At 34.5% G+C, this 27,064-nt stretch overlaps 1 protein-coding gene across 1 annotated transcript in view; it reads left to right on the top strand.

Moving 5' to 3' along the window:
- LOC129487942 (cilia- and flagella-associated protein 47) overlaps window positions 1–27,064 on the top strand; it is a 477,840-nt gene that overhangs the window by 418,103 nt on the left and 32,673 nt on the right. Inside the window, exons 58-60 of the mRNA XM_055289494.2 lie at window positions 21,309–21,468; window positions 23,204–23,298; window positions 26,687–26,839. Coding sequence (XP_055145469.1) covers window positions 21,309–21,468; window positions 23,204–23,298; window positions 26,687–26,839 — 408 coding nt within the window. The remainder of the gene's footprint in view (window positions 1–21,308; window positions 21,469–23,203; window positions 23,299–26,686; window positions 26,840–27,064) is intronic.

The raw sequence follows: 27,064 nt of genomic DNA on the forward strand, positions 1-27,064 counted from the left end.
TCCGCTACTACAGCTATATAGTAAGTCTTGATATTTGGTAACATCAATACTTCAAACTTTTTCTCTTGTTTAGGATTTTTATAGTTATTCTAGATCCTTTGCACTTACATAAGAATTTTGGTATCAGCCAGCCAATTTCCACACACACACACTCACACAAACGTGCTAGGATTTTGATTTGAATTGTGCTATAAAAATACCCAAAAATGTAGAAGCAACTTTGAAACTGGGTAATAGGTACAGATTTGAACAGTTTGGAGGGCTTAGAAGACAAGAAGATGTGGGAAAGTTTGGAACTTCCTAGAAACTTGTTGAATGGCTTTGATCAAAATGCTGATAGTGATATGGACAATGCAGTCCAGGCTGAGGTGGTCTCAGATGGAGATGAGGAACTTGTTGGGAACTGGAATAAAGGTGATTCTTGCTATGCTTTAGCAAAGAGACTGGTGGCATTTTGCCCCTGCCCTAGAGATTTGTGGAACTTTGAACTTGAGAGAGATGATTTAGTGTACCTGCAGAAGAAATTTCTAAGCAGCAAAGTGTTCAAGATGTGACCTGGGTGCTCTTAAGAGTGTTCAGTTTTAGGAATTCACAAAGAGATGGTTTGGAATTGGAACTTACATTTAAAAGGGAAGCATAGCATAAAACTTGGGAAAATTTTCAGCCTGACAGTGAAACTGGGGGAAGCACACCCTTTTCTATAAATGGTGTGGGGATAACTGGCTAGCCATATACAAAAGTTTGAAACTGGACCCTTCCTTTCACCATATACAAATATTAACTCAGGATATATTAAAGATGTATATGTAAGACCCCAAACTGTAAAAATCCTACAAGAAAATCTAGAGAATATCTTTCTCTACATTGGCCTTGGTAAAGAGTTTTCAACTAAATCACCAGAATCCATTGCAACAAAACAAAAAATTGACAAGTGGGACCTAATTAAACTAAAGTTTTCTGCACAGAAACAAACAGACCAACAAACATACAAAAACCTATAAACACAGTAAACACATTGGGAGAAAATAGTCACAAACTTTACATCTGACAATGGTCTAGTATCCAGAATCTATAAGGAACTTCAACAAATCAACAAGCCAAAAACAAATAATCTCATTAAAAATGGACAAAGGACACGATAAAACACTTTGCAAAAGAAGATATAAAAGTAGCCAACAAACATATGAAAAAATGCTAAACATCACTAATCATTAGAGAAATGCAAAGCAAAACCACAAGGCAGTACCATCTCACGCTAGTCAGAATGGCTATTATTAAAAAATCAAATAATATCTGATGCTGTCATGGTTGTGGAGAAAACCAAACACTTCTACACTGTTGATGTGAATGTAAATTAGTTCAACTTCTGTGGAAAGCTATTTGGAGATTTCTCAAAGAAGTTAAAACAGAGCTTCCATTCAACCCAGCAATTCCATTACTGGGTATATACTCAAAAGAAAATAAATCATTCTACCAAAAAAGACTCAAGCATGCATATGTTCATCATAATATTATTCACAATAGCAAAGATATGGAATCAATCTAGGTGCCCATCAACCGTGGACTGAATAAAGAAAATGTGGTACATATATATCATGCAGCAATAAAAAACAATGACATCCTGTCCTCTGCAGCAACGTGGATGCAGCTGAAGGCAATAATCCTAAGTAAGTTCATGCAGGAACAGAAAATGAAATGTCATATGCTCTCACTTATAAGTGGGAGAGAAACATTGAGTACACATGGACATAATTATGGGAAACAATAAACACTGTGAGGGTGGGAGGGAAGGGGGATTGAGTTGAAAAACAATTTATTGCGTACTGTGCTCACTACGTGCATGACGGGATTCATACCCCAAACCTCAGCATCATGCAATATACCCATGTAACAAGCCCACACATGTTCCCTCTGTAGAGAATATAAAAGGTGAAATTATTTTTAAAAAGACTCCTTATGTTGAATATACAAAAATCAATTCCATTTGAATATACTAGTAATAGATAATTGGAATTCGACATTAAAAATGTCATTTACGAATACAACAAAAACCCTGAAATTGTTAAATAAAAATTTAACAAAACACATGCAAAATCTTTGTACTAAATACTAAAAAATCTGATGAACAAAATCCGGTAAGCCCAAATAAATAGGAAGTGTATTATGTTTATTGATTGGAAGACCTAATATTGTTAAAATGGCAATGTTCTTTAACTTGATATATAGATGAAATGAATTTCCAATCTATGTCCCAATATACTTTTTGGTAGCTATTGACAAGCTTGTTATAAAATGTATATGAAAAGACAAAAGAGCAGTAATGTCCAAAAAATTTTGTAAAAGGAGCAAAATTGGAAGATGTACACTAACAGAGTTAAGGACAAACTTAAAACCTCCCTAAATTTGTCTTGGCTAAAGATAGACATATGAATCAAATGAGCACAAGGGAAAGCCCAGTTTTAGACACACAAATATAATCAACTGAGGTTTTGTGTTCTCAGGAAATACAAAATATATAATTCATACAAGCAAGATCCACTTATGGATGATCGAATTAGATGGTGAAAGCTCAAAGACAAAGAGAATATGTGCATCTGCTCAGTGTATTTCTGTGAAATATTTATTAAATACAAACAGAATATACTAGTATTACAGTGATGAAACCTGGAGGATACCACCTCGATCCTATGAGAAAGATTATCATCACTGGTAATAAAATATATCAACATCATATATCCCATGATAAAGAGGCACTGAAAAGGGAAAATAGTCTCTCTGATATTATTCCCCCAAATATATATTCTCAATCTTATCATAAAATAATCAGGCAAACTCAAATTGAGGGACATTCTATAAAATAATTGACTTGTACTCTTCAAAGGTGACAAAGTCGTGAAAGACAAGGAAAGGCTAAGGACTTGTCACAGATTGAAGGAGACTAAGAGATAATGGCAGCATCTAAATGCAATGTGAAATCTTGGATTGTATTCTGTGAAATGAAAGAACAGCAGTGGAATAATTGACAAGTTAGAATACAATATATAATTTAATTATCTTGTTCCAATGTTAATTTCCTCATTCTGATAAGTGTACATTTTCAATAATAAGTTATAAATAGTAAGTCAGTTGAAAAATATCATTTCTGGCGTTATTGCAGACATCATTTTTGTTTTGTTTTGTTATTAAAAATCTATTGCATAGTATATAATTTCTATAAGATCAAGGGTTTTATTTTTAATTTAAGGTAAATTTGGGAAAGTAATTTGATGAGTTTTGCTTGCTACTTTACAAAAAGCAGAACAAGGAGGATATCAAAACTAGACAGCTTATGTTAATTCCTGGAAAAATCCTTGATATGCCATTAGGATAATGTAAAATGCTTAAAATAAAAGCAAACATGACAAGTAGCAATAGCACAGATAAATTAAGAGCAAGTTCTGACATGATAATCTTATTTCATTTTGCTAAATTCTTATATTTTTGAAAACGTGTAATAATTATATGCTTTATTTTCAACAAAGCATTGGATAAATCTATCATAATATCTTTTTGTACAAGTATGTGTATTTTAGTACATTGAACATATCCCAAACTTCTGTTAAATTATCTTTATAGATTTTCAATATAGTCACTCGCTTCCTTATGCTTTCAATTTTATCTATCTTCCAGCTTCTATTAATATTCACTAGGCAAAACTAGAACCATGATAAATTAGTCAGTGATTGCCACATTAATACTGAGTAGCAAACAACCCTATAATCTTAGCGTCTTACAATCAGAAATATTTATTTATTTTTTTGCTCATGGATCTGCTTATCAGCTGGGCATTTTAGATTTTTGCATCAGATTAAGGACTGCTCTATATATTTACACATTCTGAGACATAGCTAGAACATGTTTTTCTCATTGTGGTTAGAAAATGCACAAAAGGGCAAGTGGAAATCCAATATACCTCTTAAGTTCTCAACTTCTATATTATCACGTAAATCCACATTCCATTGGCCAAATTAAGGTACGTGGTTATACTTATTATCAATGGAGATGGGAAATATACTCTGCCTACCTTAACATGGGATGCATCAATGTCAAATCAAAATCAAAGCAAGGGCCATGATTACATAATAATAAAGAGGAGTGAAATACCTGGAGCAGTAACCCAGTCTACTACATAAGGCACAAGCCAACTCTCTGCTCTTTCTACACTTGCACACAAATAGCTGAACGTGGCCGGAGGACAAAGAAAGCAAAAAAGAAAGCTCTAACATTACTTCCATTACTAAGACTAAATTGTCTGTGCCACCATCTAAAGCCAGCCCCTCTACTCGAACCCTAGATTCTGCCTTTTCTAATTTTTCAATGATCATACCCCTCAATTGTCCCACATGTCACCTATATCTACCTATATCAATGTTTCCCTCTTTTAGATTATTCCTACAGTATATACCAGCAGGTTACAATATCAATATATATATAAATAAACACTTTGATCCCATCGTCCAAACAGTTAACTTCTCTTATGAATCAAAATTCCTAGAAAGAGTTGTCTGTATTAACTGTCTGTACTTTGTTACCACCAATTTTCTAACTTACTTCATTGAAGACTTAATCCTGTCAACTTTACTGAAATTGCTTTTGTTAAAAAAATCAGCGCTTCCATTTTGCAAAATTTAAAGGTTAGTCTCTTTAGCTTACGTTCTCTCTCAGTAGCATTTAATATAATTGACTTTTCTGTCCTTCTTGAAATGTTACATTCGCTTGACTATTTTTTTTCTAATCTGTCATTGTTCACTCTTCCTAAGTCGTGTTTTCTGCTCTTATATGCTATCATAACTCTAAATTTTGGCTTGCTTGTGGACTCACTCCTGCCTCTTCTTTAGTTATATTATCTTCCTGGTCATTTATTGCAGGTTTATGGATACCATCTATACATTATGACTTCCTAATTTATATTTCCAACTACAAACTCTCTCCTGAGTTATAACAGCACATTTTCTTCTTCACGTGGATATCCAGTACACTTCTCAAACTGTATATTATTCTTGATATATTTGCCCCCTCATTCTCTTCCTAATTTACTCCCCAAAGATTTCTCCATGTCAGTTAATGGCACCATTATTTATCTAGTTTTATCTTGCCAAAAACTTAGGAGTCGTACTTAATTTATTTTTGTCTCACTGCAAATTTCCAACACATCAGTAAATACTGATAGTAAAGCCATCAAGATGTATCACATTTCTGATGACTTCTTACTACCTCCACCACTTACACCCTCATCTTCACCAACCTAAGCTGCTGCAATAGCTTCCTTTATTTCAGTCTTGCACCGTGCAGTCTATTCAAACAGAACCCGGAATAATATTTTGCAACAAAAAATAAATTGAGTCATATCAACATGCTGTTTAAAACCTCCTTGTAATGTGATTTTGTAGGCTTAGCATTTTTGTTTTAATTCTCAGACTCTGATAAGCTAAAACATGCTCTAAGCCATGCATTAGGGGCTATCTAGTACACTTTAAATATGAAAATTTCTGTTTTATGATAAACAAATATTAAGTTGCTCATTATATTTACTTTTGATTGGAAAAATATATCAAATTCCAATTCCATGTAGATATTGTATTCAACCAGTAAGGTTAATTAAAATATTTGATTACTTCAAACCTTTATTTAATTTGAAGTAAAATTTCTGGAAATAACAAAATATGTTGGATAAGAAGAGTTTAAAATGAAAATCAATCCATCAAATGTAGTTGGAGCTCTATCTGGTATGTCAAAAATTTAATTACAACTGAACTAAAATTATCTTTTTTTTCTTTTAGCTGACATACCTATGTATATTTAAGTCTAAATATAATATTAAATGGCTATAAGTTGTCATGTCTCCATGAGTAGGAAATAAGTACACAAATGAAACTCTCTACTGTCATCAGCTTTGTGGGCAAGTCAAAATTAATTCTTACAGAAAGGATTAGATTTATGTTTTTTCAGTTACCTCAAAAAAGGAAAATGATGAATGCATTCTATGAAAGCATTCATTTTAGAATTTTCCTATTTTGACTGGGCACAACCACACATTACGTTTTGTCACTGTTATTCTTCCTGACTTCTGGTAGCTATAATGGGTATCCTTTCTGAAGCACTGGGCATATACTGGAATCCCTGCCCCTGTCAAGGAGAGGAAGAAGCCATCGTTGACTATTGTTCATTTTATTATTGCATATAAATGGTGCTGTGATATTTGTCACAACTTCTATCAGGAGGAAAACTAGTAGGGGTAAAATGGCAAATGATGAGACAACTATTTTGCAACTGAGTACTCAATTCCTGGGTACATTAGCAAACTCTCCACATATCACATTAGTGTGTTATTAGTGAGGGCTAAATTTTGGGAATGCTAAGCCCATATACAGCAAAGTATATACATAGGTTTAGGTAATTAGAGTGTGTTGAATAATTAGTGGATTATTTTCAGGCCATCAGCAAATCTTTATATGTAATGTTTATTTTCAAAGCTATCAATTCTGTCCCATCTCCAGTGTCACATCTCCAAAAGGTAGTTGGGGCTGTGAGATTTTCCTACCACTATCTATCTTTCTTCCATGGGGAAGCATCTTATTAAACATTTATCTCTCTTTTTATCTGTCACCATGTGAATACTGGTTCTTTTGGGTCATCCCTCATCTTTGCATTCATATCTATCCCAAAGTACAGTATATATCTACATTTTTTTACCATAATTCTCACTCCTTTCCTAATCCTAAAACTTTACCATACCATTAATTCAAACTCATATTCTATCATCAGAAAAATACCCTCTATTCTCTACATCAACTTACCTGAACTTTCTCTGTACTTTCTTGGAACCTGACTCTTCCCTGAGAAGATACTTCTTTCCCTACAGCCTTTCTAAATTGTGGCTTTTTCCCACACACAGTCCTGGGCATGGAGATAGGGAAGCTGTCCTCCTTCTTCTATGTCTCTGCTTCTAGACCATTCTCCCTCTCTCCTAAAAATCTCTAGTTTTGATTTTTCAGCCATCAAAGAAAATGCCTCTAGCTCCAAAACTGTATTTCTTAAAATCCGTGTTGACTTCAATATCCACATAGTTGATCTTTTCTATAACTGTTGTACTTTCCCTCATATACCTGCTTTTTACCCAACTTAGCCATGCCTATGTTCAGATTCTGTACTCTCATTCCCAATAACTTCAATCACTCCATAATCTCCATTTCAAGTGTCTCATTCTCTTACTCCCACCTCCTCTTTCTCCAGTTCATTCCCTCTAGTACTGCAATTCTGGAACATGCTCACAACTTGCCCTTTCTCATGCCTTCACCTCACCAAGTCAATTTCAAGGTCCATAGGTACAATAAATCTCTTGCATATAGTCTCATCTTCCTTGCTTCCTCAGTATCCCTTTCCCCTACCTTATCTAATACTTGTAATTGTGAATGGCGACCTCATTTATGCCTGTCTCTGTTCAGATAAATGTAGCTGAATAAAAATATACAAATGTGCTGAAAGGGATCACATTAAATCCATGACCGCTAAATGCAAATTGTTCCCTAAGGAATTCTTGCAATCATACTACATTTCCTGAGCCCTCTCACTCTTGACAATTTCATTTACCTAACTCCTCCCTCATACCTCCAAAATCTACATTCTCAATTTTAACTAATGACCTAGAGTACTAATTCATTGAGAAAAATACAGGCTACAGGCAATCAAATGAGAACCTTCAAAAGCTTCCACAATCTCAATGAAACAGACGACTGTACTTGTCACCATATGGTCTGCCTTCCCTCCTGTTAGAGTGGATGAATTCCTGTTACCCTTTTCTTTAGGTCTGTATATAATTGTCCACTGATTCCATCTGTGATGACTCCAGATATCCTTTTTTATCAGTAGCTTCATAAATGTTTTTCTCTTCTAAATTATTCTAATTTTTATATAAAGTTATGCAATTTTACTTGTATTAAAAATTAATGCTTATCCTCACATCATCTCCTACAAGGTATCACACGATTTTATGTCTCTCCTTTATATTAAAGCTCCTAAACATTGATGACGCCTGAAGAGTTGAGTACTCCGATTCCAAACCTCCCACTTTTTTTTTCTTGAGCCAGTTCAGTCAGGCTATTTCTTAACACGGTATCAAAGCAACACTTATCCAGGTTTATATGATCTCTGTGTTGCCAAATTTAACTATGAACTCATTCTCCTAATCTTACCTCACCTCAACCCCTCCAGCCTGAAATAGTTTTTCACTTGCCTTCTAGGATATCACACTATCCTAGCTGTGTTCCTACCTCACATCCTGCAAAGTGTTGCTTTCTTTTGCTTGTGCCTTTTAAACTCAAATACTCTAAATGTTGGAGTATTACAAAACATGGTGTTTGTTTCTTTCATGGCAATCTATGATGAATTTTACGGATCTCTATCTGTGCTCATACCATAGGTGATCTCATCCAGACTCGTGGTTTTAGATGCCATGTGTACGTTAGTCATTCTCAAGTTTTTAATTTTTTTTCCAACCTACAAACATTTTAAAATTTGGGCTTAAAAATCCAATGGCCTACACATTATCTATATTTAAATATCTAATAGAAATCTCTAAATTTTACACTTCCCAAAACAAAATAACTCTCTCTCTCCAAAATAGTTTGTCCTTCAGTTTTAGTTGTCTCATTAATTGCAACTCTGCCATGATAGGTACTAAGACGAGATACCATGGTGTCATCCTTGCTCTCACCTTTCTCTCACATCCCCCAATCAACATGCCAGCAAGCCCTACCAACCTTTCTAAAAAATGCATCCTGAATATTCCTCTTCTTAACATGACATCTACCTCTACCAAACTACTTTAAATTGTCATCTGTCACCTAGTTTGATAAGCTAACAAATACCCCCCGCCTCAAAAATATATCGACTTTCTCATCCCAAGAACTATGAATATTACCTTATATGGCAAAAATCACCTTATAAATAATGTTATAATTTACCAGTGAAGCTATCTGGGCCTGAAGATTTCTTTTAGGAAGTTTTAAACTCATAAATAGATTAATGCCCTCTTTTGGAGGGTGTAGTGAATTTCCACTCTGTTGGTTCCCATGAAAGCTGGTTGTTAAAATAACATTCTTGATGTGACAAAATTATAGAAATGGAAAACAGATTAGTGGTTGTAGTAATTCGGGAATGGAATGGGGTAGGAGTTGGTGGTGGCTATAAAAAGCCAACCTGAGAGATTCCTGTGGTGGTGGAACTTTCCTGTATCTTGTCTATATTAATATAAGTATTCTGATTTTTCTTCACTATTATATTACAAGATGTCATCATTGGAGATAATTGGGTAAAGAGTGCATGGAATCTTTCATTTCTTACAACTGTATGTGAATCTATAATTATCTCAACTATTTTTGTATTAGAAACAGATATCATGAGAAAACTGTAAAGGACGAAGACATACACTACACTTGGCATTTGTAATATCTTATCATAAATTTGTTTAATATAGTTGCTGCCTTGGCATCCATTTTTGTGCCTCACATAAGTTATTTGAAACCCACTCATACAAGTGGCCTAGTTAAGACTTCCCCTCTCCTTATGTTTGTTTGCTATTATAACCCATTTGTTTCTCATCTCCACTGACCCAAAACCCAAACCCAACACATTCTCTCTCTCTCTATGTCTGTCTCTCTGTCTCTCTGTCTGTCTGTCTGTCTCTCTCTCTGTCACAGACACACACACACACTCACGTTCTCCACCAGCTGGTTGAGCTCCAAGGAACTTCCCATTGGTCCTCTGCCTTCATGCCTAACTTCTCTGGGACCTGTGAATAATAAATTTCTTCTGTTTCTTGCATTTGGTTTCACCTCCTTATTGTGTCTCACCTAACACACACACCTGAATCTAACTCTTCACCCATCAAGGCTCTCCTAGACTGTGACTACTTTGGCTAATGTCCACTATCAATAGACAGATCTCAAGACCAAATTTGAAAGAGCCATAACAATAAAAATTATAACATATCTAATTTTTAAAAGATAAAATATTCATCATTTATATTTATATGATTGCTAACAACCAGAGCTTAACTATCAGAGTTCTAGCATCAGCATTTAGAAAAGAAACATTTATGTTGTCTTTCCTTAGGAGATATAATTGCTGTGACTCGTGTCATGTTGATTTTAGTTGACATGTATAATTTAGTTTGACAATAAATAAGAAAAATATTATTTGAAAAATAATATGTTTTTGAAATAAAAGGCTACTATTTATAAATTGGAAAAGGTCTTCAAGAACCCAGTGTTTAGTGACATATGATGATGTTTACTGCTGCTTTACATAAAGCTTGCCCAGATCTCCAGATAATTGTCATGGAAGTTTATCAAATTACATTGGCAGCTAAGAATGGTTCCACATTTTAAAATAAACCTTCCTCCCTATTATGTCAAATATTCAATTTTCCACCCAACTTAGCTCAGGTTTCAATTATATAGATTTGTAATTATGATTTATAGCATAAAGCATGTGAGTTTCCGAACTAGTCAGTGAAGCTGCTGATTTTATTGAAAAACACAAGGCTGTAACTCTCATTATGCAAACATGCCTGGGAGCTTGCCTTTAAAAAAATCTCCATAACCTGAAGTATAGACCTATTTATGCCACCAGAATATTTCTATGAAGAGAGCAGAAACTGCATCTATTAAAATCATTTGTAAGTTTCTGGTTTTATTAAATGGAACACAAAGCACAGTGTCATTTCTCTTTTCTGTCATTTTAGGCAGTTTTCTTCAATTCAGAAATACAGGTAAATATTATAACAAAAAAAGGACTAATACCTGCTTAGGAGTTATGAATACCAGGCCTTTACAAGAGGTAGATTAGTAGGTGGATATATATAGATGATAGAGAGAAAGGGAGGTAGAGAAATAGGTAAAATGTGTGTGAGTGATGAACTTGTGATGGGACATCATTTTCCTTTATTAAAATTTGCTATAGTCAAATTTCCTACGGTGAATTGAAACCTGAAGACTACTAGTGACATGCAACACTTCTGCCCCTTTTCTCGCTGATATTCGTCCTATTTTATTAAGAATATAGAGGCAAAACAGAGGCAAATTGTCTGTTTCTGTCATTACATATTAATAGATTAGCTTAACTTTATTTGCATCCATGTGCCTTGCCTTCCCTCACATTACATCAGAAAAGGACTCTGCTCTTATTGGCCAGTCCTCCACCAGTTTACTGCATCCCATACCTACTCAATCATGTGAAGCTGTCCAATTTTCTCCTCTGTTTTCCACAATACTTTTTTTTTTTTGAGACAGAGTCTCGCTCTGTCGCCCAGGCTGGAGTGTGGTGGCGCGATCTCCGCTCACTGCAAGCTCCGCCTCCTGGGTTCACGCCATTCTCCTGCCTCAGCCTCCCTAGTAGCTGGAACTACAGGCACCCGCCACCACGCCCAGCTAATTTTTTTTTTCTTTTGTATTTTTACTAGAAATGGGGTTTCACCATGTTAGCCAGGATGGTCTCGATCTCCTGACCTTGTGATCCACCCGCATCGGGCTCCCAAAGTGCTGGGATTACAGGCGTGTGCCACCGCGCCCAGCCTTCCATAATACATTTTTAATGGATTATTCTTATCAGCATACGCATGTTACAATAGCTCTCAGTTTAAAAGTCATACGGCTGTTTATCCCCTGACCCTACCAGCTGTCATCCCATTTCTGTGATCCTCCTTGATAGCAAAACTATTTGAAAGCCTGACTGTATTTACTGCCCTCACTTCTTATATCATTATCTCACCCAAGCTAATCCAGTTTTATTCACCATCATTCTCTTTTACTCTCTGATACAGCTCTTTTAATTAACTAATAACCTAACATTGCCAGATCTAATTATCCATCATATGCAGTTCTCATCTTGCTCAATCCATGAGCACTACTTGAAACACTTGCTCTTTCACTGTTTTGGAAACAGTTGATCTCCAGGAATCAATTCTCCTTTTATTCTTCTTCTATTTCTTTAGTGAGCCCTGCTCATGCTTTGCTGTTCCTGCCCCCCTAACTTCCTAGAGGCTATCTTCTCTTTTTATTTCTATCCACATTCATTTCTGATGGGATCTCATTTATTCACACATAAAATGTCAAGTTCTAAATTGATAGCCCCAGCCTCAACCTCTACTTTAAATCCAGACTCGTATGTCCACCAGCTATCTCAATATTCCCCTACAGATATCGATGAGGCTTCTCAAATTTCTTTAGGTTCCCTGCTCAAGTGACACCTTATCGCAGAGACCTTCCTGGAACACCCTGTGTTAATATGGATTTCACTCTCTAACCTTTAAGTGTTTTATGTAACACCATAAGTACTATACATTTCATTTATTGGTTAATGTCTACTCTCACTTGCCAACACATTCTGGAATCTCTGACTCAAGAAAACAGGAGATGTGTTTTCTTTAGTATTTTATCCTCAGTGCTTATTATAATGCACAACACATAAGTATTTTCTAAATGATTAAACAGAAGAATAAAATAATGTAGAATAAAAAGCATATTGCACAAAATGGAATTATCTAGACAGGGCTGGGGTTGTACCTTTTCCATAACAAAACCTTGGTGTGTATATTATGTTAGCTTCCTTTTTTATATGAAGAAAATCTCACTAATAAATATAAATAACTTTCCTAGTTTCCCAGAAATAGTGAGTAATTGAGCACAGAATTAAACTCCTCTTAGTACAGTGCAGAGGAAGAGGAAGACATGATGATTGACCAATAAGGTATATTAGTTATAGTAGTAGTAGTAGGAGACATTATTTTATCTTTAAATTATCTGTGGGTAATTTAATTAAAATTAAAACCAGCCACTTTCCTAGAAAAAATATACAGTTTCTTAACAATGTTTTAAATCTTAGTTGTTTCTTCAACATATAAAGAAAAATGTTATCATAGAGTAATAGGGATGGAAGAAGCATTAAGATATTCTAAACACACGTGTAAAGCCAGAAACCCTTCCCTGTTATACATGTCAGTGGTTATGCAATGTGTGCTTGACAGTCCTCAATGTCAGGAAACTTTCTCCTTCATTGTGCCTCCTATCAACAGTCTCTGATAATGGATTATTCACTCATTTTGAGCCAGGAATGAAGTGTTCACAGTAAAAGCAATTTTTGCTTTAGGTATAATTTTGTTACTTGTGCTAATGTATTCTTAAAAAGAAAACATAAAACTTTAACTTACAGGTATTTAGCCCATATTGTAAAGTTTACCTTAGCAATCATATTTGCACTGAATAACCCCAAAACCTACTTAAAAAGCATCGTGTCATGTCTCAAACTGAACATTTTTCTAAGAAGCGTGGATTTGTGTTTATTCTCCAGTTGCATGTATGAGTAATGTGACCTACTTATGCTTCCTTTTTCTATACTATTTCCTTTGACAGTGTCTTATGTGGATAACCTTCTATTAAATCTCAAACATTAGTTAGCTCTATGAAACATTAACAGGGTAGAACAGCAACAGTCTCTAATTCTTTAGGAGAAAAATGCAATCCCTTAAATGCCCTTCTCACTATTCAGTAGATACTCTCATTCAGTCAAGGGAGTATAGGTAGGAAAGGGAGAATGATTCATCCCTAGCTTTTCCATCATCAGAACAACCAAATGGCAGTCAGATGATGTTTTTCTATCTGCCCTATGTTTTGACTGCAAGGAGTTAGAATCTCTGTAAGTAAATTTAATGACATCCATGCCACAGACTCTGGGATAATATATGAAAAGAAAAGATAATCTCATGAATTAGTTTGCTCAGGTTGCCATAACAAAATGCTGCAGACTGAGTGACTTAAATGAAATTTACTTTTTCACAGTTCTAGAGGCTACAAGCCCAATGTCAAGGTGTCAGCAGGTTTGATTTCTTCTGAGGCCTCTTTCCTGGGCAAGCTGTGTCTTCCTGTGGTCTTTTCTCAGTGCATTTGCCCCCAGTGTCTCTCTGTGTTCAAATTTTATCTTCTAAAAAGTCACCAGTAATATTGGATTAGAGCCCACACTAATAACCTAATTTTCACTTAACTCTTTAAAGGCCTAACCTCCAATCACATTAAGAGGTACTGGGGATAAGGTTTCAACGTATGAATTTTTATGTTGGGGGCACAATTCAGCCCCTAACATCTAAGAAGAACCAATTACAGGATGGGACTCTCCTTCAAACCACCAATAGAGTAATTATGTTCTATTTTTATAAAAAAAAAATTAACTACTGGAAATGCGAAGTATTCAAATGGAAAAATACATCAATTTTATGTTTGAAAATGGTTAATGAAAAGTCACGTTCTTGATCACTTTATGTTTCAAAAATAAAAACTAGTATTCTTAATTAAAAATAAAAAACTTGAATTCGTATCTAAAACAAAAATAATAGTACTACTTACGGCGCTAGTATATTTATTTTCTTTTTCTTTTTTTTTTTTTTTTGAGACAGTGTCTCGTCCTGGCGCCAGGCTGGAGTGCAGTGGTGCGATCTCGGCTCACTGCAACCTCCGCCTCCTGGGTTCAAGCGATTCTCATGCCTCAGCTTCCCAAGTAGCTGGGACTACAGGCATGCACCACCACACCCAGATAATTTTTTTGTATTTTTAGTAGAGACAGGGTTTCACCTCATTGGCCAGGATGGTCTCGATATACTGACCTTGTAATCCGCCTGCCTGGGACTCCCAAAGAGCTGAGATTACAGGCGTGAGCCACCACGCCTGGCCGGGGCTAGAATATTTCTTAGTGTCTCTTGGATTATCTGACATGGGCCATTTCTAATGCCACAGTAATTATTAGAAACTGTGCACAGTTTATTAAAAAATGGGAGCAGAAATGTAATACAACTAAAGTGATGAAAAATGAATTGCCCAAGATGAAATAATTTTATTACTAAAATTAGTTTTATGTTCACTTTACTATCTTGAGAAAATTTTCTTGAAAGACAGAAAACCTCATAGCTATGAAAACACTGTACAATTCCCATATTTCAAATAGGAAATCAAAGGGTAAAAATTTCTAACACCTTTAATCAAAAGAACAATCAAAATAGCAGTTTAAAATATACACCAAATAAAATTTGAATGCTAATTGTAATTGGGCTATAGTAGATTTTAAAAGCAAAGCACAAATAATAATAATAATAATGTCACTATTTTTAGTATTCCTGAGATACTAAACATGATTTATTATCAGGGTTTCTAAAACTCAAAAAAAATGTATAACTCTTTTAAAATATATATACATGTGTAAAATAAATTATGTAAATTAAATATGCATATTTTCCCCAGATGCTTAGTAGAGTTGAACTTTAAGAATGATGACTGTAAGGCCGGGTGCGGTGGCTCACGCCTGTAATCCCAGCACTTTGGGAGGCCGAGGCAGGCGGATCACGAGGTCAGGAGATCGAGACCATGGTGAAACCCCGTCTCTAATAAAAATACAAAAAAATTTAGCTGGGTGCAGTGGCGGGCGCCTGTAGTCCCAGCTACTCGGGAGGCTGAGGTGGGAGAATGGCGTGAACCTGGGAGGCGGAGCTGGCAGTGAGCCGAGATCGCACCACTGCACTCCAGCCTGGGCGACAGAGCGAGACTCCATCTCAAAAAAAAAAAAAAAAAAAAAAAGAATGATGACTGTAACGGAAAATAATAAATCTATCTATAGTTAAATTATGTAGTTACTGTATGGAAATGGATAAAAAAAGAAAGAAAAAAGCTCAAACATTTTGAGTTTATGTTTTATTAGATTACTTAATCTAATAAATATAATCATTATACTAGCTTGATTTCCCAGTCAGAAGATACAAACAACTGATGTAATTACTTCCAGCTTCCCGGTAAACACATATGAAGATATGTTTAAACTTCTAGTAACACTGAAAACTAAGACTAGCTGAAAACCTATTCCAAGAACCTAGAAACATTTTATATAAGGAGGTTGGCACTCAAATAAGAAAAATAAATGGTATGTTTTTGTTCTTTGGTAGGTATGGATGAACAAAAATTTCGAATATCCCTAAACTGATGTATAAATGTAGGGTGATGGCATTAAAAATACCATTTGCTTCCCCACCCCAGACTGCTCCCTGAAGCTAACTGTTCTTTGCAAGTTTTAAATATTATTTTTAAAAATGAGCTGGAAAAGAAAGCAGTTAGTCTCACTAGAAAATAGAGCATCTGTAATTGAGACAATGTGATACTTACACATGAAATGACAGAAAGACCAAAGCAAACTTCTAGGAAATCCTGAAATAAACCCAAATATATATGGAAATGCTATGAAGCTAGCATTTCAAATTCATACTCTTTTAAATAAGTGTGTTTTTTGGTAATTAGTTCCATATTAAAAAATCAATAACATTAGATAAATTCTTCACTTCAGACATGTGTAAATTACAGATGGATCAAATATTTAACTATAAAAATGAAAACATGCAAGTATTAGAAGAAAACATGGGTAGATTTTTTGTTGTTGTTGATACGTAATTCATGGCATTTCTTTTTTAAATTTAAGTTCTGGGATACATGTGCTGAACGTGCAGGTTTGTTACATAGGTATACATGTGCTGTGATGTGGTGGTTTGCTGCACCTATCAACTGTCGTCTAGGTTTTAAGCCCCACATGCATTAGATATTTGTCCTAATGATCTCCCTCCCCTTTTTCCCCCACCCCCTGACAGGCCCTGGTGTGTGATGTTCTCCTCCCTGTGTCCATATGTTCTCATTGTTCAACTCCCACTTATGAGGGAGAAGATGCAGTGTTTGGCTTTCTGTTCCTGTGTTAGTTTACTTAGAATAATGGTTTCCAGCTTCATCCACATCCCTGCAAAAGACATGAACTCATTCTTTTTTGTGGCTGCATAGTATTCCATGGTCAGTATTCTATCCAACAAACGCCTAATATCCAGAATCTACAAGGAACTTAAATAAGTTTACAAGAAAAAAACAACTCCATCAAAAAGTGGGTGAAGGATATGAACAGACACTTCTCAAAAGAAGACATTTATGCAGCCAACAAACATGAAAAAAAGCTCATCATCACTGGTCATTAGAGAAATGCAAATCAAAACCACAATGAGATACCATCTTACGCCAGTTAGAATGGCCATCATTAAAAAGTCAGGAAACAACAGGTGCTGGAGAGGATGTGGAGAAATAGGAACACTTTTACACTGTTGGTGGGAGTGTAAATTAGTTCAACCATTGTGGAAGACAATGGTTGATCCTCAAGGATCTAGAACCAGAAATCCCATTTGACATAGAAATCCCATTACTGGGTATTTACCCAAATAATTATGAATCATTCTACTCTAAAGACACATGCACACGTATGTTTATTGCAGCACTATTTACAATAGCAAAGACTTGGAACCAATCCAAATGCCCATCAATGATAAATTTTTAATTAGAAGGAAGAACAGCTTTCCTGTCCATAGTCAAAGTATTGTGAAGGGCAATGGGAAAACCATAGAAAATAAAACTAATTTGTGAGATGAAAAATGAACTTGATACATTCTCAAAGTTCTTTTCAATGTTAATTTTCAGTGATTTCTTGGAAGTTAACAGCATTACAGAGTGGTTCTTACCCTTCCAAGGGTATAATAATAGCTAAAGAAACCTGTGGTGAATTCAATAATGAACTTCAGTTCTACTTGTAGGCTTGGTAAAAAAGTTATACAACCACAAATGGGGTACTAGATTTTTAATAAAATGGGCATGTTTGTCATGACATCATCTTTCTATACTTTCAATTTAAACGTTAAAAAAATCATGGTATAAGTAATGAGCTACTCTTTTTTTATCTGTCTTGACTTCTTACACTATCTTCACTAAAAGCCTAGGTTTAATTTTACTGGTAATTTTTTTTTTTTTTAGTAATAATGTAATCTTTGTAAGGCTAAGTTATAATTTCTAAACTTTATCTCCTTGGGGATGCGTGCATGGTTTATTTGAGTTAGCCTTTGCTGTTTTTATCCAAACATATTTTAAAATGAATTAATCCATAGTTTCCCTGAAATTAAACATAATGAAATCTCCATACACTATACTCTTAATAACATTTGCACTTATGACCTGTGAAATATGTAGTCATCTAGATAACTCTTTCATTACCTTGAAGGGAAGTTTATAGATTTAAAGTCACAATAGAAAATCTGTGTTATTGTACTGAGAATAATTGAGAAACAAAATAAAAATATTAGTCAAAAACAAAAGAGTAGGTTGGGTTCAAATACATTTTACAAGTTCTTGCAAATATCTCTGTGTATATAAAATGTAATGACCTTCATAATGTATAATTTTTTTAGGAAGTGTGTTTATATTAATTAACTTTATCTATTTCATACAACGATTCATGAAAATATAGAACTCATAAAAACAGAGTTGAAGATAATTGACTTTGTTTAGATCAGCAGTCCCCAATCTCTGTGGCATCAGGGATCAGTTTCATGAGAGGCAATTTTTCCAGAGATGCAGTACAGGGTCGGGGGAGATTTTTTGGGATGAGACTGTTCTGCCTCAGATCATCAGGCATTAGTTAGATTCTCATAAGCAGCCTGCAACCTAGATCCCTCACATGTGCAGTTCACAACAGGGCTCACTCTCCTATGAGAATCAAATGCAGCCACTGATCTAACAGGAGGCAGAGCTCAGGTGGTAATGCTCACCCACCTGCTGCTCACCTCCTGCTGTGCGACCCAGTTCCTAGCAGGTCACAGACTCTTACTGGTCCACCGCCTGGGGGTTGGGGACCCCTGGTTTAGTTATCTTAGTAAACAACACAATCTTTCAAGGGGGCTTTGGGCAAGTTATTTAACTAAATTGTGTCAATTTTTTCATTTCTAAAATGAGAAACAGAAAAGCATTTAATTTATGCTGGTTTTCTGAGAATTAAATAAATTGTTGTATAAAAATACTTAGCACGGAGCCTGAATATAGTCAATACTCAACAAATATTAGCTATTAATTATATTAATTATTGATTATTATTAGCAATGTTACTAGGCCTTAGAATGTTTTAATTTCCTCAAGGAATAACATTTAAAATTTGAAAATTTACAAGAATTTTGAATTGGAAAGCTTTGCAAAGGGGCCATTTTTAATTTCCATTTGTGATGTTTTAAATAGTTTAAAAAAATAATTTTATTTGAGAAAAAATGACTTTGATTATCATCAGTCTTACAACAGAATAAAAAATGAGCGTAGTCAATAATCGTCTATTATCTTGTAAAGCACTGTTACATTAAATGTAGATATTCATAGGCTTGGAAACCCTCACTGTTACAAATGCCCTGAAGCTTAACATTCTTCAAACCTCTGGAAACTTGTCCAAGAGGTAACTTGTTTTTTGTTTGTTTGTTTGTTTGTTTGTTTGTTTCTGTGTTTTTTTTTTTAAATAAGTTCTCATGACCACCTGCCTTTGGATCCTGTAAGGTGCTACTTAATCATGCAGCTTCCTGGGCCTTAGTTCAGCCTAAATAAATCAGAATCTCTTGGAATAAGGCTCTGCAGGTTCCATGTCTATCAAGTCTCTCAGGTGACTCTTATGCATAGTAAATGTTGAAAAATTCTAATCCATTGGACCACAAGAAAATGTTGTCAGTGTTTCTGTCTTCTGGTTTTCACAACTAGGAGCAGATGCCCCTTTCTTTCACAGATAAGCTTTGGCTTTCCTCATGGATCAGCTAAATAAATTAACAGCTTTTAGTGGCAGTAATTTGGGGGCTTTAAGCAGAGACTTGCACCTGTTATAGTCTAGAGAAACATATACGAGAAAATAAAGGATCAAAAATTGCTGTACTTTATCCTCTGCAAAATGTGGTAAGATATGAAAAGACTCATGGGTTTTGTGGCTCTTTTATCACTCTGGGAAACCTCAGCCATCACTTTCAACATTTCCTCAGTTCTTCTGGCATCTTCAGGAGAAACTTGTTACTTTAGGAAAATGTGTCTTTTAAAAAAGCTTAGACGTAAGACCTAGGACCATAAAAACCCTAGAAGAAAACCTGGGCAATACCATTCAGGACACAGGCACGGGCAAAGACTTCATGCCTAAAACACAAAAGCAATGGCAACAAAAGCCAAAATTGACAAATGGGATGTAATTAAACTAAAGAGCTTCTGTACAGCAAAAGAAACTGTCATCAGAGTGAACAGGCAACCTGCAGAATGGGAGAAAATGTTTGCAATCTATCCATCTGACAAAGGGCTAATATCCAGAATCTACAAAGAACTCAAATTTATAAGAAAAAAACAAACCACCTCATCAAAAAATGGGCAAAGGATATGAACAGACACTTCTCAAAAGAAGACATTTATGCAGCCAACAGACATATGCAAAAATGCTCATCATCACTGGTCATTAGAGAAATGCAAATCAAAACCACAATGAGATACCATCTCACACCAGTTAGAATGGTGATCTTTAAAAAATCAGGAAACAACAGATGCTGGAGAGGTTGCGGAAAAATCGGAACGCTTTTACACTGTTGGGAGTGTAAATTAGCTCAACCATTGTGGAAGACAGTGTGGAGATTCCTCAAGGATCTAGAACTAGAAATACCATTTGACCGAGCAATCCCATTACTGGGCATGTACCCAAAGGATTATAAATCCTTCTGTGATAAAGACACATGCACACGTATGTTTATTGCAGCACTATTCACAAAGCAAAGTCTTGGAACCAACCCAAATGTCCATCAATGATAGACTCGATTAAGAAAATGTGATGCATATACACCATGGAATACTATGCAGCTATGAAAAAGGATGAGTTCATGTCCTTTGAAGGGTCGTGGGTGACGCTGGAAGCCATCATTCTCAGCAAACTATCACAAGATCAGGAAACCAAACACTATGTTTTCACTCATAAGTGGGAGCTGAACAATGAGAACACATGGACAGAGGGCAGGGAACATCACACACCATGGCCTGTTGTGGGGTGGGGGGCTAGGGGAGGGATAACGTTAGGAGAAATACCTAATGTAAGTGACGGGTTGATGGCTGCAGCAAACCACCATGGCATGTGTACACCTATGTGACAAAACTGCATGTTCTGCACATGTAACCCAGAACTTAAAGTATAATAATAATTTAAAAATAAGGTTGATGACATCTAAGGTAAAATAGTGAACTTATAATTTTGCATAATGTGTTTTTTGTTCAGAAGCAGTTTTTAAAAATTGATAATCAGTAATCAAATTAGGTGATTACTTTCTCCTGTTATTATAGTCTGTTAATATTTACCATATTAAAAATTATTTTTTGTGTGTTTTACAGGAATTGCACTGCCTCCTAAAGGAAATATAGATATCTCATTGTTATTTATACCTCAAATTATGAAATTACACAAAACAATGGTTATTATTGAGATGACGAAAGCAAATGGAAAATATTGGCCTATTGACAATTTTGATGAGTTGGATATAGAATTTAAAAGGTAACATTTAAATAAAGATGTCGAAGGAAAATAATTTTATTTTGACAGCCACTGACATGCTAGGTTTCTTTTACATGTTATACGTATATAATGTCAAGCTCATGATTTTATATTCTCTGAACTGTTGAAATTCATATGTTCAGAGGAGGAAAATATATTTGTTATATGGATGTATACAATATATAGAAAATAATATATACATATATATATACCTAATGGTTGATTTGAAGCTCAGAGTGATGAACAAGTTTAATCTTAAGTATCATTATCAGTGAATCAAAGTCAGAGACATGCAAAGGAACTCCTTTCTGACATGGAAAATAGTGACGGCTAACATAATAAATAATCAGTATACAGAGGACAACCTAAAACAGCTTGTCTGAGTGAAGTGGATTCATGATACTGGAATTCACACTGTGCCAGGTGGATATGACATCCATCATATGAAGCTGCCATGGCTAGAGGTATTCTGCCATTGCCAGAATGCAAGTTACTTGTATCTTTCTTGCTTAGCTGGAAGTTAAGCAAAATTCAATAATGGTGCAAAATCTAAATGTGTTCTCTGTTCTTATAGTTTAATTAAATGATAATGTGGAAATCTTAGTTAAAAATAAATTTTCTTTGTCCTACATGTGCATATTTCTTTCCTTCATTTTTTGCCAGTTTTTGCTGTGGGCCCATTACTATCCATTCTACCATGCATTTTCACCACTCTTATAGTCAAGGTTGGCTACATAAAATTTAAGTCTCAGTGAAAAATGAGAATGAGCAAACTTAATATTTTGCTCAAAAACTATTAAGAATTTCAAAACAGTTACAAGAATGCATTAAAGAAGCTTGAAGACCTTCTAAGGATGGGATCTTATTCTTTTGCATGAGCCCCATGCTCAACCTGTCTTGCCTGCAATGTCTTGTCTTTCATTTTAATGAAAAAAATCCCAACTTCAAAAATGACCATACATTTTTTTAATTAATTAATTAATTTTTTGAGATGGAGTCGCACTCTGTTGCCCAGGGTGGAGTGCAGTGGCATGATCTTGATGTTCGCCTCCCAGGTTCAAGCAATTCTCCTGCCTCAGCCTCCCAAGTAGCCAAGATTACAGGTGTGTGCCACCACACCCAGCTAATTTTTGTATTTTTAGTAGAGATGGGTTTTCACCATGTTTGCCAGGCTGGTCTTGAACTCCTGACCTCAAGTGATCCGCCTGCCTCAACCTTCCAAAGTGCTAGGATTACAGGCATGAGCCACCATACCTGGCCTATAAACATTTTCTAATATTGCTGTGCTCCTAATGGTGTATGATGCACCTAAAATATTTGGACAAATGCCCCCTTTCTTTTAAGTAGTATCTTCTGAAAATAAATGCCTCACACAATTCTGAAGTACTGTACTTCATGGCAGTTTTTGTTCTGTGCTTTGCCCATCCGATATAGAATAGATCCCAAGAGGGCTGTAGTACCTTTCATTAAAGTAGGGAAAAAAGCTCTTCAATTTTAACTTATATTTCATGATGGTTTCATTACAGTTTGCTTTGTGATGATTTTCCAGGGTTTTTTTTGAAATGTTTATAAAATCAGTATTTGCAGAAAATGTTCTTTCTTTCATCAGTTTCTCTCTACCAAAGTCTGAATTTACAAGCTTTACTAAAATACCATAAAGTTAATACATAATAAGCTTTTTGTTAATATGGAGTTTCTCCTTTTGTTCCCTCTTAATATTTTAATTTCTAATTAGTATTATGGGAATCGACAGCGAAGAAATCCAAGCAATACACTGGATATACCCTATTGTTGGACTCCCACAAGCACCACCTCCTAAATCTCCTCCAGGTAGGTATACATTAGAGTCAGACAATACCAGAATTCTTAGAGACCTTAGATATTCTCTATTCCCATTTCTTTTTTGTTTGGAGTCCAGAGAAAGTAGGTAGTAATGTGAACAGTCCTACTGATGGGAATTCTATGACATAAACATGCTCTCCCAATGTGTCCAATGAGTTTCCCACAAAACCACACTATTTTTTGTTGTCTTCCTGTTGGTGAAATGCAGATATCAGCTAGAATTAAAATCAAATTAACTTCAGACTCCTTCATTCCACAGAGCTCTGCACTAGATTTGTAAGATTCTCAGGTATACTTGCTCTCAGGTCACTTTTAGTCATCCTATTTCGGCTTCTGTGTAACTCTCGATCTCATCTAAGAACTACGCTGTGGAGATGCGGATCCCTTCATTATTGTCTCAAGCATAAAACTTTATGGTGTTCTCCCAAACCAGTCAGAATGTACTGAAGTTTTCAGGAAGGTTTACTTTGCCACAATAAACACAATATAAAATCTCTGCCCTTAAATGCCTTTCTTTTTCTCATTGACCTTTTTATTATTATTATTATTATTTTTTGCCTCGACATACCCTAGACTTCTCTAAAGTTTCTGTGTGTTCTCTTTCCTCAATACTCTTCTCACTTCTTTTGCATTCCTTGGTTTTACCATTGCCTTCCCAGGATCAGCCTAAGAAACAAAATTTCTCTCATATAACCAGTGATATTTAGTATCCAGACCTCTTACCCGGCTCTAGATGGCATTCTGCATCACTAAGATGCACTGAATTGCTCTGCAAAGCAAAGGAATACTTTTATTTTGAATCTCTCCCTTTAGCAACACAGATGAGTTAAAATAAGTCTTGAAATTTTGCCTTTTCTTTCTCCCTCCGATACCAATCTTTGTAAATGAAAAAGAGTTAGACTTCCACTGATGTAATTATATCACCACACTTAGAAAGAAGAGACACTAGTAAGTTTTGCTTGTAAGTAAGTAAAGCATTTCCCCAGATACACTGGTTGTAAAGGAAGATCAAGACTACAATTTTCCTTATGTAATTTAATTTGAACTGGAGTAAAAATCCACAAATATAGTAATACCTGTGACCACAAATGTCATTTATTTTACTTGAAGCATTTTTATTCTTGACTTTAAAAAATCAACACATAAATATTTTAAATATTCTAAATTATCTTCAGAATATTTCACAAACTTGTCATAAAATTTCTTTTATTTCCTTCCAGAAGATAGTTGATTGTATACTTCCGATAGAGCTGAACTGCTTAAAATTTATAATACACAGTCATCTGATCAAAGTGATATAATAAGCCCTAGACAGTACTCTGTTGGAATGCTAATAATACTGTTGCTCAAGTCTACTGCAGACAGATTCATTTTATCCAGATTAAAGGTTTAAAGCCAAAGTTTTAGTCAAAAACCACGCTTATGAGAACACAAAAACATAGATTTCTTGCAAATTTTTCTTCAAAGACAGTTAAACATGGTCTAGAACATTTTTCTTTGAGTCATTTTTCTTGGTAATTACTTGATTTTTAAATTAAATGTGAGTTCTGTAAATAGCTTGTGTTAGATTAGCACAACCTATCGTAACATTAGTGTTCTGAAATAGAGTGTGTATTAGTTATTAAATCATTTTCTCCAAAATCTAAAATCTATGCTGGTGATTATTTTTATCTACACATGCCCTCGAAAGGCAAGTGGGTGTGATTTTATAAATACGTATCATTTACTTTCTGTGTAGTCCATTTTTTGTTCCTAGTAACATCGGATATAACCTACTGCTTTCCCTGCTCACCTATATCATTAGCAAAGTTTATTAATTCTTTTCTTTTTTATGTATCTGTCACTCAGGTTATTCTCAAACCCAGGATACTTTTTTGTTCTTTAAGCCACATTTTCTCTTTGTGCATTCTTATCTACTACTGTCTATTGGGCCAGATAATTGGAAAAATGCTCTACTACCTGTCACACTGTAAAGACAATGAAATGAGAATTCATTGTGATTGAGTGATCCATACATTGTCAGAGCACTAATTTCCTAAGGCCCTCTAGGACACAACCAGTGACATGATACTAATTGTAACTTTGATAACATTAATTTCTGATTTAATGCCTTGATACTGAAGATAGTTATAACCAGAAAAGCTTGTACAGTTTTTCCTAGCCATTTTAAACCTTTTAATTTATATATATCATTGTATTCTTATTGTACATTTCACATACTCATTCTAAATCCAGAATGTTCAATATAAATTTTTAAATTTTAGAATAAAATTTACATTTATTATAGTATTTTAAACTACAAATATATGTATTGTGAAAACACATACATCTGAGGACATCATCTAATTTTGTAGTTTGTGTGAATATATTATTATTGATGCCACAGAATCATAACATAATACATTTCACAAGCTTTTTTATATTATGATTCTCCTTTTTCCCCTATATTCAATGTGTATTTGACTTGACAGTAGTAGAGCATTTTATATGTTTGGGAGAAATAATATTCTTATTTATGTGGACTCCAGTACACATGGTTATAGAGCTAATGTCAAAATAATACATTGATATTCCTTCTTCATATAATTAGTAGTTGTACATAAACAGACTATTTTGATTTCTCACAACATTGCTGACAAAGTTTTTCATCACTGGATATGATAAAATATTGGAATTTAATACATATGAAATATATTTATATATACATATTTAATTCTGTACATTAAATTAATATGTAATCACATTTAACTTGAATTTTAAATCATTACAATTTTACTTTAATGTGTTTAAAAGGTAACTTTTATAAACTTAAAAGTAAATAAAAAATAATTTTAAATATTTAATTTGAATATGAATTTCATGGTACATGTAAAAACGTAGTGAATCTAATGAAATATTTTTAAAATATTGCAAAATAAGTGTTACAGAACTTATTTTTTTAAATTATTTGAAGGCATTTTCTATAGTATTGTTATAAAAGTGAAGTTTAGTATTATCACAATGAACATATATTTCAAAAGGGGAAAAATTCATGCATTTACAATTGCCCCTTGAGTTATGGATCTAACTACATCAGTTCCCAAATCAAATTTCTATATCCTAATATAATGTTTTATAATCTAGTATATATCTTACAGATTTATTTTCCTGTGCTATTTTTACATAGACTTTAATATTCATATTTTCTTCCCAAATGTTAACTGATGTAGATATTGCATGAATGTGTGTGTGTATGTGTGTATGTGGCCAGATGCAATGACAAGTCAAAGTATATCAAAGGCAGTTTTATTTTTATGCCATAGTTCACTTTCTTCTATCTCAAGAATGATCATATCACCTACAAGTCCAGTTAACTGGAAATATTTCTCTCCTGTAGTTGTCATACAATGTCAGTCCAGGAAGCGGGCAGAAGAGAAGGTGGAAGTCATACTGAATGCTGATTTTTTCGGGTATAGTCTTACTCCAGATCTGACAGAAGTTTTAGTGATTCCAAAAAGAAATTCACATAATTTTTGTGAGGATCCCAATGGTAAGAGAACTACGGTTATAGAAAAAATAAAATGAAAAAAAAAACACTTAGTTTCTATGAATTGCAGGTTGCTGATTGTGCAGTTACATTAAGATCCATGTCCATTTACTTTTCATTTCACTACTTATTCACATAGTGCTTAAGGAGTGTTCAGTTGTTATGTGTGTTATTTTCACATAGCTCAAAAATAACAACAGCTACAGTTATCACTAGATTTATAAGATG

The sequence above is a fragment of the Symphalangus syndactylus genome, chromosome 8 (assembly GCF_028878055.3).
Source record: "Symphalangus syndactylus isolate Jambi chromosome 8, NHGRI_mSymSyn1-v2.1_pri, whole genome shotgun sequence".
Lineage (NCBI taxonomy): Eukaryota > Metazoa > Chordata > Mammalia > Primates > Hylobatidae > Symphalangus > Symphalangus syndactylus.